Source organism: Macaca fascicularis, chromosome 8 (genome assembly GCF_037993035.2).
Source record: "Macaca fascicularis isolate 582-1 chromosome 8, T2T-MFA8v1.1".
NCBI classification, from domain to species: domain Eukaryota; kingdom Metazoa; phylum Chordata; class Mammalia; order Primates; family Cercopithecidae; genus Macaca; species Macaca fascicularis.
In genome coordinates, this window is record NC_088382.1 from 113,527,342 (window position 1) to 113,540,782 (window position 13,441).

At 30.5% G+C, this 13,441-nt stretch overlaps 1 protein-coding gene across 48 annotated transcripts in view; it reads left to right on the forward strand.

Moving 5' to 3' along the window:
* Positions 1 to 13,441, forward strand: part of RIMS2 (regulating synaptic membrane exocytosis 2) — a 753,111-nt gene that overhangs the window by 405,787 nt on the left and 333,883 nt on the right. For 37 of the 48 annotated variants that reach the window (XM_073999244.1, XM_073999245.1, XM_073999258.1 and 34 more), the window contains 2 exons: positions 1,455 to 1,501; positions 4,741 to 4,853. In XM_073999244.1, the coding sequence (XP_073855345.1) occupies positions 1,455 to 1,501; positions 4,741 to 4,853 (160 nt within the window). Of the gene's footprint in view, positions 1 to 1,454; positions 1,502 to 4,740; positions 4,854 to 10,922; positions 10,971 to 13,441 lie in introns of all 48 variants that reach the window. The other 11 variants (XM_065519508.2, XM_045399234.3, XM_073999243.1 and 8 more) reach the window with 1 other exon arrangement.

Here is a 13,441-nt window from a genome sequence, read left to right on the forward strand (position 1 = left end):
CTTTGTAATTTATACCTCTGTTTTATAATGCCTATGCATTAAATGTAATGCCTATAGATTAAAATTGACAATTTCCAAACATTGGCAATAAATGTTAAAGAGGCAACTGAATTACATTATATGCCAAGGCAAAATATATACTTGTATCAGAGTAAAAGTAACAGAAAAATATTACTGTTAGTGAATTATTAAATGCAGATTTAGGATAAAAGCATTCTAGGGTAAAGCCTACAGAAATCATTTGTTGTAGAATAGTAATGTCCAGTGTTAATTCATTTAGGAAATGATGGGCCTGTATTATTTTTATCTCTTTTTTAAAAATGCTGAAGAAAACGACTTAGGGTGGTAGCTTAGTTTTATTGAAATGTTCCTTTTAAAGTATTAAATCTGGTACTTGAAATTGTATTCATTTTTTATTTTGTCTTTTCATAGTTTTGTATTATGATAAAACTGCAGTGTTTAAGATTAGTGTATTGATCAAATATATTTCTTGGTATTAAAGGATCTTCAAGTCTTGTTTTTGTTTAATATTTTAAATAATTTATAGTCCTTTATGTAATTTACTGAATGAATGTAGCCATTAATATTTAATCCTTGTGTCAAATCTCAAATAAAAATATACACTTATTTTTGGTGTAAATATAGTTCCATGGTAATTTGAGATTTCCCCATAAGAAACATGTTTGTCTTTTCTCAGTGATGTTACTACATTTTAAAAGTTTCCGTTGGCTCATGCCTGTTATCCCAGCATTTTGGGAGGGCGAGGCGGGTGGATCCCTTGAAGTCAGCAGTTCAAAACCAACCTGGCCAACATGGTGAAACCTTGTCTCTGCTAAAAATACAAAAATTAGAGTGAGGCAGGAAAACTGCTTGAACCCAGAAAGTGGAGGTTGCTGTGAGCTGAGATCGTGCCACTGCACTCCAGCCTGGTGACAGAGTGAGACTCCATCTTTAAAAAATAAAAATAAATAAAATAAAATAAAATGAAAGTTTTAATCACAACATGAATATTTTACTTTTTTATTTTGGTGATATTTTATTTGTACTTTAATGTTACTGATTTAGAACAGCAGGTAAAACCAAAGAGCAGAAGAGAATAAAAACCTATCTGTAAAACTTATCTTGTTTAATACAAATTTTTTATAATGGATAATTGTGCAGTGAGACACATAGAAAATAAAGTCTGTTTTTAAAAGTATGCTATGGATGCATATGAATTTTATTTCCTTTTAAATAGTTGAGGTTGGCCCAGAATACTTTTATGAGCAATAAGTACTAAGGCTTGTTTCTTATTTATATAATACCACTATTATACACAGTTTTCTTCATTTTACACTGTCCTATTAATAGGTTGATAATGATAAAAAATATGAGTTGTATTAATTGTTGAAACAGTTTCTCTTTCTTTCTTTCTTTCTCTTTCTTTTTCTTTCTTTTTCTTTTTATCATTTCAGAGATATACCTAGAATACCTGATAGCACACATGCACAACTGGAGTCCAGTAAGTTTTATTTATTCTAGAAGAAAATGTTATTTATAATTGCATTCATCCGAGGTCAGATGAAGTATTTAGCTAGTAATGTGAAGTAAGAAATATGATACCATTACTATCAAGTATGTAAGCATATAAAGATGGAAAATTTAGTATTATTTCATGTCACTGTGGGAAAAAATACAAAAATGTAGAATATTTTAAGTTTTTTTTAAACATATTGTCTTATTACAGATTTTTAGATAGCATGATTAAGGTATACTGCAATAAACTGCACATACTTAAAGTACACAATTAGGTAAGTTTTGACATACATATATACCTGTGAAACCATCATCCCAACAAAAAATCATGAACATAGTCACTGCTCCCAAAAATTCACCCCCAAAACTTCCCCTAGTTTTAAGATTTACTGTTTGTAACCTCATCCTCATTAAGTAGGGGAAGATGCTTAGAATAAACTAGTGAATAATTACATTTATTCTAATTTATGTTTTTGGAAAGTGGGATAACAGTTCTGATTTAACATCAGAGGAGTAGTGGAACAATAAATACATAAGTTTAAAGTCAAATTTATCTATAATTTTAAACATTATTTTTAGTGGTATTTCAGATGTTAAATTATTTTTTTTCAATGAAGTAAGTTTCTTTATTGATTGAGAGTACAGTAAGGGATACTGGGAGAGAGGAAAAAAAGGATTGCAGTTTGAAATATGTTGATCAGGATAGACCACACTGAGAAGGAAGGATTGAAGGAAACATTTGGAGTGGCTGCCTGGGGGGAAATCTTTCCAGGTACAGGATGTGTGGATGCAATGGCAAGAAAGCCTAAGGTGCATTTAAGGAAATTCAAGGAGGCCAGTGTAGCTGAATGGAATGAGCAAGAGGAAGAATGGTATGAATGAGGATAGAGGAATAATGGGCAAATTGCATAGGCCGTGTAACCCACTTTAAGGACATTGGCTTTTACTTTCAGGAAAATTGGGAGCTATCTAGGATGGTTTTGATACTTAGTGTTAAATACTGGCTACTAGGTTGATACTTAGATACTTAGTGTTAAAATCTGGCTACTAGGCTGCAAATAGATTAATAGAGTCGAGGGTAAAAGCAAAGAGACTAGTGAGAAGGCTAATCTAGTGGTAAGACAGTGGTGACGTAAACCATGGTGGTAGCAATGAGGATGGTGAGGAGTGGTCAGATTCTCTATATACCACAATAATTGAGAATGCACTATTAAAATAGATGTTTTTTAACTTTCATATTTACAATTACAAGTTTCTTTAAAGTCTTTATCAGAGTAGTCCTTTGAATGCCATAGCTCTGTACTTTAAAATATGGTCCCATGACTTATTTGATTTAGTATCTTTGACTACGTGCTAAATGATTTTATCCAAAGAATATCATGATCACATAAAACTGTAACATAAATAATCAAATTATAATTATTATAAAATGATATTATCATCATTATCCTTATTGCTACCATTGTATTTAGTACTTATAACTGTGCTTGATGTTGTACCTATACCATCACATTTAATTTTTACAACAATCCTATGGGGTAGGTTAAAATTTTTATTCACCTTTATTACATCTCTCAGATATTGTATGAGCAACATGGAAACCTTTATCTTATTTTAGCTATTTAAAAAGACCCTAGGCTATAATTCCAAAATAATTTCTGAGGAGACAGGGGTCCTTTCTCAGATTAGATCCAATCTTTTATTCTTTAAACATTGATGTTTTTCCAAGCCCCTGTCCTTAACCATCTTTATTCCTGGTTCCTCAATAAATTCTTTTCTTCTTATGGTTGTAATTGCCAGCTGTATGACTTCTAAGTTTACATTATCAAAAGTAGGTATCATTGTCCCTACATGCCTGGATGTTCAAAGAATACATTCTGTTGTGTCTTCTGCTGCCTGAAGTTTAACAACCTTTATTGTAAAAACAACAACGACAACAACAACAACAAAAAAAAAAACCCGGCTTCTTTCTTAGTAGAAAGGTTTCATTCGTCCTACTTGCTAATAATATAAAAGATATCACTGTTACTTCTAATCCTAAGCCTTGCAGTTTCCCTTTCATTTTACACCGTGTTCTCTCTAGAGGTGAGTTTTATCTACCTTCATTTCCAATTAGGCATACAACTCTACAGGTTAATTTCCAACACTAGTCTCTACTTGGACATTTGGTCCCATCTGTACTTCCACTTACCTGCTTTACATCTCCCATTGGATGTCTCAGAGGTGTTGTAGGTTCACTGTGTTCCCAATTAAGTTTTTATACATCCATTCCCTTAAACACAGGTCTCCCTGGCCAAGCGCGGTGGCTCACGCCTGTAATCCCAGCACTTTGGGAGGCCGAGGCAGGTGGATCACGAGGTCAGGAGATCAAGACCATCCTGGCTAACACGGTGAAACCCCGTCTCTACTAGAAAAAAAAAAAAAAACAAAAAATTAGCCGGGCGTGTTGGCGGGCGCCTGTAGTACCATCTACTTGGGAGGCTGAGGCAGGAGAATGGCGTGAACCCGGGAGGCGGAGGTTGCAGTGAGCCAAGATCAGCCACTGCACTCCAGCCTGGGTGACAGAGTGAGACTCCATCTCAAAAACAAAAAAAAAAAACAAAAAACAGGTCTTCCCCAGTGTTCTGAATCCCAATGAATATCAGCAATGTTCTGTCCAGAGAACATGAGAGACATACAGGGAATATTCTTATCCCCAAGAATGAAAATAGTGACAATAAATATTTAATATTTTATTCATTTTTTTATGCCCCTCACTTCTTTCTGCCAGTATAATTTGTTATATTGTTCTATACATCATTTTAAAAATTTAATAATTTTGTACTTATTTTCTTATTATTTGCAAATGTAGTCTTTAAGTTGCTTTATTGATTTATGTTTTGATTACTCCTTGTTTCTATTTTTAAATTTTTCTTAATATGTCATTGTAAGATATAAATATAGTACACTTAACAGATAGTAACTAAGTTCTGAGGTAGAGGCCTGTCTCTACTATAATTGGCACAGAAAATGGTTCACTGTTGGTCTTAAGAGAATCCCTATACTGCACTTTTGCTTCCAAAAAAAACGCTTTAAGAATATTTCAATGTTGTGTCTAAGAAAATGGCCTATATAATGACATTTTGTGGACATAAAAAAAATAAATAATTTAAAAGTTATATGGCAAAACTTACTAAATACTTGTGAAGAGCCATTGTTATTTGTTATGTGTAATTATCGTTGCAGGTTCTAGCTCATTTGAATCTCAAAAAATGGATCGTCCTTCTATTTCTGTTACCTCTCCTATGAGTCCTGGAATGTTGAGGGATGTTCCACAGTTCTTATCAGGACAACTTTCAGTATGTAGTCATTACATTTACTCTCCTTTTCAGAATATCAAATAGTGCTTTTAAAATACGATGCTAGTTTTCTACAAACCAAGTTATTACTAGAACATAATTGTGCTTTTAACCTCCCACTTTATCATTCTTTTAGTTTTGAAATCCAATTTTGACTCTTTATCATACTGCTTCATTTATTAGAGTTAGATTTTCTGGAATTTAATAACAGTTATATTTTGTGAAGGTACCTAAACTCTTTTTTAAGTTAGTAATTATAAGAAAATTCAAGTTCATAATTTTTGCCCTATACCTTAAGATGACTATAATTTGTCATAGATTTTTAAGAGAAATAAAAATGTTGCACTATGTAAAGATGATATTTCAGATAAAAGTAAATATGAATTCTTCACTGCTTTTCAACTTTAAGGATTTTGGTGTCAGTTTATAGTCATCATTGGAGTTCAATATTGCTATGAAATATAATGATACTTGAGATTTTTTGTCAATAGACAAAATGAAATAAACAGAGAAATATATAATGGATTGCTGACTACTTCAGATAATTTTGCACATTAAGTGATCCCTGATTTGAACATTTTAAAATAAAACTTAAATATTCATTTATGCATTTTATATTGTGTTGATATCAGAGGAGCTTTACAAATGTAAGTCTTTACTTTTTATTCATTTGTTCTGTTGTCATTACCTTATTAAACCATTTAAAAGTAGTAACAAAATAAATTTATTCTTATACATTAGAAAAATACCGGTTAATATTACCAGTATTGTTGGGGATTACAAAACTTGAAATTTCACGAGTATTAAAAAGATATTTAGGTTGTCAAGATTCAGACATTGAATTTTGGATTAACAAAAAGTTACAGTTAAAAACTAAATTATTTGAGGCTGATATTTTAAGCCCAAAAAAGATAGCTTTTTGTTAAATTAGCTATGAAATTTTTCCTTTGATTTTTTTGGGGGGGAGAGTGGGAAAGGGTAGTATTTGTTTTTTTCTGAAGTATTTTCATTAATTAAAAGGAGTTATAGGAAGTATATGCAAAAAGGAAAAAAGTTCATTTGCAGTCATTAAAAAAGTCATTAGACCTGTCTTTTTTAGAATGATTTTGACCATAAAGGTGACAATAACAGAAAAGTTATGTAAGAAAGAATATGTGATGCTATTAGGAGATTGTAAATGTTCCACTAAAATAAATTTCTTCCCTTATTATTTTTTTTCCTTTCTATTTCATAAACAGAGTGAACTTTTTCATTTGAGGCTAGTGGTCTTTTTTCAAGTCTGCAAAATAAGTAGCATCTTTCTACTTATTCTTACATATATCGACAGCACATGTTGTCATTTATAGTTACAAATGTATGTTTTCTTCTACTATGCTATAAAATGCTAATAAATGTTGTTTCTTATTATGGATCCATTTCAGTAGTTCATCCTTAAATAATGTTTTTGGGGCTGGATGATCCCAGTCCATAAATAAAACTGTGTTTGTGGGGGCGGGGGGGGTGTGTGTGTGTCTGTCTGTGTCTGTGTGTATGTATAGTTTGCTTGAGTTCGTAAAGAAGGAGTGGAAGTTAGATTTTCTATAATAAGTAAGTATCACTTTGTTTTCTCATTTGAATCCCAAGGTCTTACTACAGATTGGACTAGGAAGGGAGGACGAGAAGCATAGTTCAGGGATTTAGACAAATTTCAAATTCAACTATTTTTCTTCATGGTTCAAAATTAATACAGTAAAAGGTACAACTGTTAAATATTTGGGGGAAATATAAACTTAAAAGTTTCACTTCTAAATTTATGTGTAACAATGTAAAGTTATAGTATTTAGATTTATAAGTGATTTTGTAATTAAAAATGTGTACTATTTTCTCCTTTTCTTATGACTTCGAAGGAATATGTTCCAGTATGATATTATTAGTAAAACTTTTAGCTGTATATGTTTTGAAATTGTTCACACATATACCCATACCCTACCCTATATATAAAAAATGTTGGTTATAAATATACTGCACATTTATTGTGGGAAATCTGGAAAGCACAGAAAATTAATAAGACGTAAAAATCACCTATAATCCTGACACTGAAATATAACCATTCACTACATATAAATTTTTAAACAAAACTGAAAAAAAAATACTATTTTGAATCCTGATTTTTCTCTTAGTAATATTGTGGACTTTTTCCTGTCTTTAAAAATTCCTCTTAAAGTTGTTTTAATGTCCATTTTAATACTTCATTGTAACCTAAATCACTATTTTAGGGTACCTTGCTTGTTTCTAACTAATTTTTATGAATAATGATACTGTGGAAATCCTTGAATATAAATCTTGAAAATTTTTGTTAGGACAAAATTCTATTGTCAGAATAACTTTCCAGAAATAAAATTACAATATAAAAGGCAAAGGAAAATTTTAGGATTCTTGAAATCTATTTTCAAATTTTTCCTTCAGAAATGATTTTACCTAATTAAATTCCAATCATCTACTTAAGAAATCTGTGTTAAGTTCTGACCCCCACATCAGGTATAGTACTAGTCACTGCAAATACAAGTTTTTACCTTCATGTAACTTATGAATTTTATTCTTATATTTTTGCATCCAGGAAAATATAACTAAGATGCTATCTGATATATAATAATTCCCTTTATATTTAATCCTGTCTCTCTTAGCCTGGAGATAATTTTGGTTTGCTCTAATGATGTAGAGGTTGGAAAAATATATCTACATATATCAACCCTAAGGAAAACTAGGAAGTCATAAACCAACATTACAATTCCTTTTTCCTTCTTTTCTACCTTTGGACATTTTTGCTTTTAGTTAGTTTTTACTTGGGCCCGTACTTCACTTACAAAATTATGATATTGCTAATGCCTGAGAACAATGATAATTTTTATAGTATGTGAGTTGGCCTTCCTAATATTCTGTCTGTTCATGTCTCAAATAGAAAATATATACATATAATATCATTCTCAAAGGAGATGATTATTAAAAAAAAAAGTAAATTTGTTGTTTACATTTTCATGCTCAAGGCTGTTGATTTTTTTAAATGTATGCAATTTATTTTCTCTCCATTTTTGAATTGTCCTGCTGTTTATTATTCTAGGGCATAGCAGTGAAAATGCCATTAATGTATTTGGTGAAGAAAATCAGCATGAATTCAGGTTTATGCCATGTAGGCTGTATGTTAGCATTTTCACTGACAGCACTCCCTTACTAGGACCCTATTTTTAATATGTGTTCTTCCAGAATTTAGCAGTTTTTCTCCTTCAGTTGATTACTTTTGTAGTTCTTAATAGTTTCAATTAGTTTATAGTCTTTGACTATTTTGATAATAGGGCATTAAAAGAAAATATAGCTTTCAATTTTTTTCAAAGTGAGAAAAGGCTGAGAATTCTCCTTCTGTGGGAACATATTACACAATTGATACTACTGATAATCATATTTTATTTCATTTACTTCATGATCTGTGGTTGATTTATGGTTGCAGTGTTTTTCCAAGTTACTTTAAAAAATATCTTTTGACTCCATTTTAAGTAAATATTACAAATATCCATTTTATATGCCCATTTGAAAGGAATACATAATTTAAGGAGCGGTATATGTCCTTTCTATCTCCCTGGAAACTCCATAGCCTTTTTAAAACTTTCTATAAATGAAAGGCTTTTTTTTGAGCTTTTATCTGTTACACTTCATTGTTATGACTTTATTATTCTGAAAGTATTGTATGAAAGGAATGTTCCAAAGATACTAGTGCAATTAATAGTGGAAAGTGATATTAAAAATGCAAAATGGATTGTGGTGTACAAATTCAAATTCTTCATTTGTATGAAGCCTGAATTGTTATAGATATCATCAGGTCTCTCATGCTTACAATAAATGAATTAATAGTAATTACAAATTACAGTGAGACACATATGTTTGCCATCCCTATCTGAAATATCCATAGAGACAGAAAGCAGTGGTTACTAATGGACAGTGAGATGGAAAAGTAGGGAGTGATTATGTAAAGTACAGAGTGTTCTGGGATGATGAAAATATTTTGAAACTGGAAGGAGGTGGTAATTCCACAGAATTCTGGACACAGTATTTGCCACTGAATTGTATACTTTAAAATAGTCAGTTGTATGTCTGGTGAATTTTATGTTAATTTAAAAAATATTGTCAACACAAAAATATATTTTTATAGCCATATTTAAAATATAAACTCATGGGTAAAGATTAGGTGTAAATTGCCATAGGTTTCAGAAGGTTGATTTCAGAAGTCTGTGAGATGCATGTATGAGTTCATTTTAGAACATGGAAAAATGTTTGCTTTAAAGGATTCATTTATTTGAAAGTATTATTTCTTTTAAAGGGAATCTTTTATTTTATGACATAATATTTACTTGTAAAAACATTCTGTAACCTTAATATTTTTGGTCTAAAACAAAACAGGTAGGAGGACAGGGGAAATAAAATGTATTTATAAAGTACCTTGTTTAGTCCCTTTCTTTAGCATGCCAAATTTCTCTATGAATTTCATATATGCCCTCTGTCATTTGCTAAAGCATTATAATAGCCTGTGGTTATGCCGACAGACATCAGTAACACACTCCACATCTGAATATTTCTTTCTTCCTTTGGGAATATTTCCACATAAAAAATAAGACAGCTTAGATTTGAAACTGCCTTGGTTTTGAAAGAGACAGACAGAGAGAAAGAGAGAGAGAGAGATTGAGAGAGAGAGAAAGATGACTCATAATTGAATGACAGTCTGCTTTTAAGTCTGCTTTCCTTTGGGTTTTAGATTTATGTCTTAAATAAACGTGTCTGATCAATGCCAACTGGACTGAGAAAAAGTACTCTTAGTACTCATTATCTGTTTCCAGTTAGCAGTGGAAAGAGAGAAGCCTTTAACTATTTATGACTTTGAAGTAGACAAGAGAGACTTCAAAGAAATGTGAGGAATGGGATGGAATCTTGGTGATAGAAGCAGAATTAAATGCCTTGAAATCCATTCCCAAACCTGATCATGTTCTGATTTAGCTGTTGGAATGCCTAATAAAGGCACAACATTCTGATTATTGTGGTGTCTTTTGGAAACTTTCAAAATGAAAACAAAAGTCAGTAAGAGAAAGGAAATTTGATTTGATTCTGAGAATTTGATTTAGTGATTTAATTAGAACTGGGTTCTATTTTCTGTCTTTACACTACCTTGCTTTTTGTTTGAGTATGGGCAAGTGTGTCTAGCCCTTTTCTGTGTTTCCTCACCTACAAATTGTAAGTAGAAGCAACTACCTCATAAGGTTGTTGGAAATACCATGAGGCAATAAACTTACAATAAACTGTCAATAAAGCCTTGAAAAAGTCCAACAAACTGTATAAGCAAAAAGAGATAAGATATTGTCATTAATAGGTGTGATTAGCAATAAACATTGTTACCTTAAGTGGTACATAATAAATGTCTGATGATGGTGTTTCAATACTAGAACCTGATAGGGATCCATCAAGTATGAATCAAGTAATTAATCCAATGCATTTCTGCACACTTTTATTTTAATGTGTTTATTCTTTTAAGAAATTCTAAAGCCAACTTGGCTAATAGTTTTTGGACTTTGGGTAGACATACTTTGGAGAAGTCACACAATTACTTCCACAGATGGGTTTTCACTAATAACTCTGTAATACATTTTCAACTAACTTCTTTTTACACTGTCCTATTTTCTGTGTAGTATGTTTAAGGATAAAATATGAAATTTATTGATTCTTGGGTTATGCTTTTAATCATTCTTTCAAAATACATGAGCCCAAATATATTATTTTATATCCAGTCTTAATTCTTGTTTTGTGAACTACATTTGAAAAATATGATTATACAAATTCTAGTATTTTGTATAGTTTTTAATGTTTTTTGGCATTGGACAAAATTAATTTATTCATTACACTGAAGTACTTAATTTCGATAAATATTGTCATGGAAAAATTGTATTTAAGGGATAGTTGTATGTGTTTGTTTTTACTTTTGGTCTTTTAGTTCCAGTGTGTTGTCCTTTTTGGTTTTGTTTTATTGCTTTTTTCTTTAATTTTGCTTACCAGAGCCAAAGCCTTAGTAGAAGAACAACGCCTTTTGTTCCTAGGGTTCAGGTAAAGGCCTTGTCTGCCTGATAGAAACTAAAGTTGTGTTTAACCCTTATTTGTATGTTTTTGGAAAATGCGTTAGTAGGAAAACTTTTTTTGGTATGTTGCTCCAAACCATATTATTGACTTTCAAATCATTTTATTAGCCAGCTTGTAAAAATTTGCATGGGGATTAGAATATTGAATAAAAATTTAAAGAGACAATCTTTGTTAGTGATTTTATATGATAAACTAAATACTAAACCTTATAGATTTCAAAGTGGTATTTAATGTAGATTCTACTTATAATATATGACATTTACAGAAATAGCTAATTTTATACTGTTGATATTTTCCTTTGTTACACTAAGGTTGCTGTCTCTTTAAATCACTCATTATGTCACTTAACATCTATATTCTCTTGCATTTTCCAAGTAATAACTCCTTGAGGAGACTGGCAAATAAATTTGTACCTTATTTAAAATATGAATTTTATGCATATTATATATAATGTTCATTTTTTGGAAAGTATTTTACTTTGAAAGAACAAAATTATAATCCAAATAAAATAAGTTGGATTTATTTTGTTAATATTTTGCCATTGTAGTTTTATTTAATTTTATGTAATACTTGGGTACAAGTTGTTTGCCTCTTTTCATTAGGAACCCCTTATATGGTAAAGTAATGGCAATATAGTTTTTTTTAAGTAGTATTATGCTTTCCTTGCTTTGCTGCATGTTGTTTTTTTAAAAATTTGTTGCTTCTGAGTAATACTTATTTTGTTTAAATTTTAAAAATTAAATTATTCTTGTTAATATTATACAATATAAAATATTTACCTATGCTGCTTAGGTCCTACTTAGGAAAATTAAAAATAGTTACATGCTAAAGCTGGAATGAGAAATATTTTAAAACAATTTAAATTATACTAATATTTTTATTAATGAAATTGGGGCTGAACAGGAACTATGTCAGGACCAGAATTGTGAAGATATGTTTGTTATATTTGGGGGAATCAACAGCTATATTTTAAACACTTATTTAAAAAGCACAGATAAGAAATTAAGAATGTTATAAAGTGATGTACCTAATAAAATCTGTTTCGATTATGTGAACTGGATATCTATTAAAAACTTCAATGCAAGTCCTATAATACAAATAAAAATTAGGGCTATATTCAAATACTCAGTTTAAAGCAGTCTATTAAAAGGTATAATTTTGGTCAAATAATTAGTAAAGTTAAAATGTGCCTATTTGCTGTTTAAATTATTTTAATATTTGTACATTTGTAATTTATAATTTAGTAAACTCTAAAATATTATACCAAAAATAAGCCATATGTTTACTCTGTATGAGAAATGGACAATATTAGTAACTGATAATGTTTTGGTTTTCCATGGCATAAGGAAATCTGACAAGAATACTCTATCAGACTTTTGAAATATATATCTCAAATGCTAGTTTTAATGATTTTAAAGGAGAAAAAATATTGCTGGTGGAGATGGCCACAAGTACTTAGTGTAACCCCCCAAAAGGTTCTCATAGAAATCAATAATTTGCTCTAATAATTTTTAGCTTAGTCTCATAATAATTATTGTTTCATAAATGTAACATTTATTGGAAATAAATCTTTTTAACCTTACAGAATCTTTTTTTTTTCCTTTGAGGTGCTTAATATTCATGTCATGAACCTCAGAGAAAGCTTTTTAATGTCTTAGAAAAAATGAAGCCATAAACTCTTTAAAACTGATGAAAATAGAGACTACCATAGAAATCAGTTGGGTTTTTGTCACACATTTATGATACTATCTATAACACCTCTTTGATCTCATATACAATCAGACAATCCTGCATTTCTCTCTTTTTCACTCATATCTTTTGTCAGAAGAATAGTCTCCTTTTGGCCCCTTTTTCTTATCTGTATCTATGTTCTAATATTATTAGAAAAGCAAATATTTTAACTGTTTTCATATATTGGAGACTTTTTTCTTCAAGTTGTTAATCTCTTAATGTAAGGCAGTGGTTCTCAAATTTTAATGCACTTGAAGATCACCTAGGGACTTGTTAAAATCCAACTTCCAGGGCCTCATTCTGATTCAGTAGGCGAGAGGTGGGCCCAGGAATTTGTAACTTTTTAATAAATAAGTGAGATAATACTGACACGGAAAGTTTATTAGCCCAATGTAAAAAATACTTGTCTAGGGCCTATTTTTGTACTTAGCAGCTCCATTAGAAAAATTTGTTGTTATTCAGTAGCAAGATAATACCTGCATTAAATGTAAAAACATAAAAATTGATAACTATAATTTAAACAAGTTGGATATTTCTTACTCTTATTCCTATAAAAGGGCTGATTCCATTTGGCAAAAAAAAAAGATGGAAATAATTTTATATACTTTTTTAAGACTGTCAGTTTACCTTTTCTGACTCAAAAGTTGCTCAGTGTCTCATTCTCTAGAATATGAAGTGAGGGACTCAACAAAGCTATGTTGGAATTG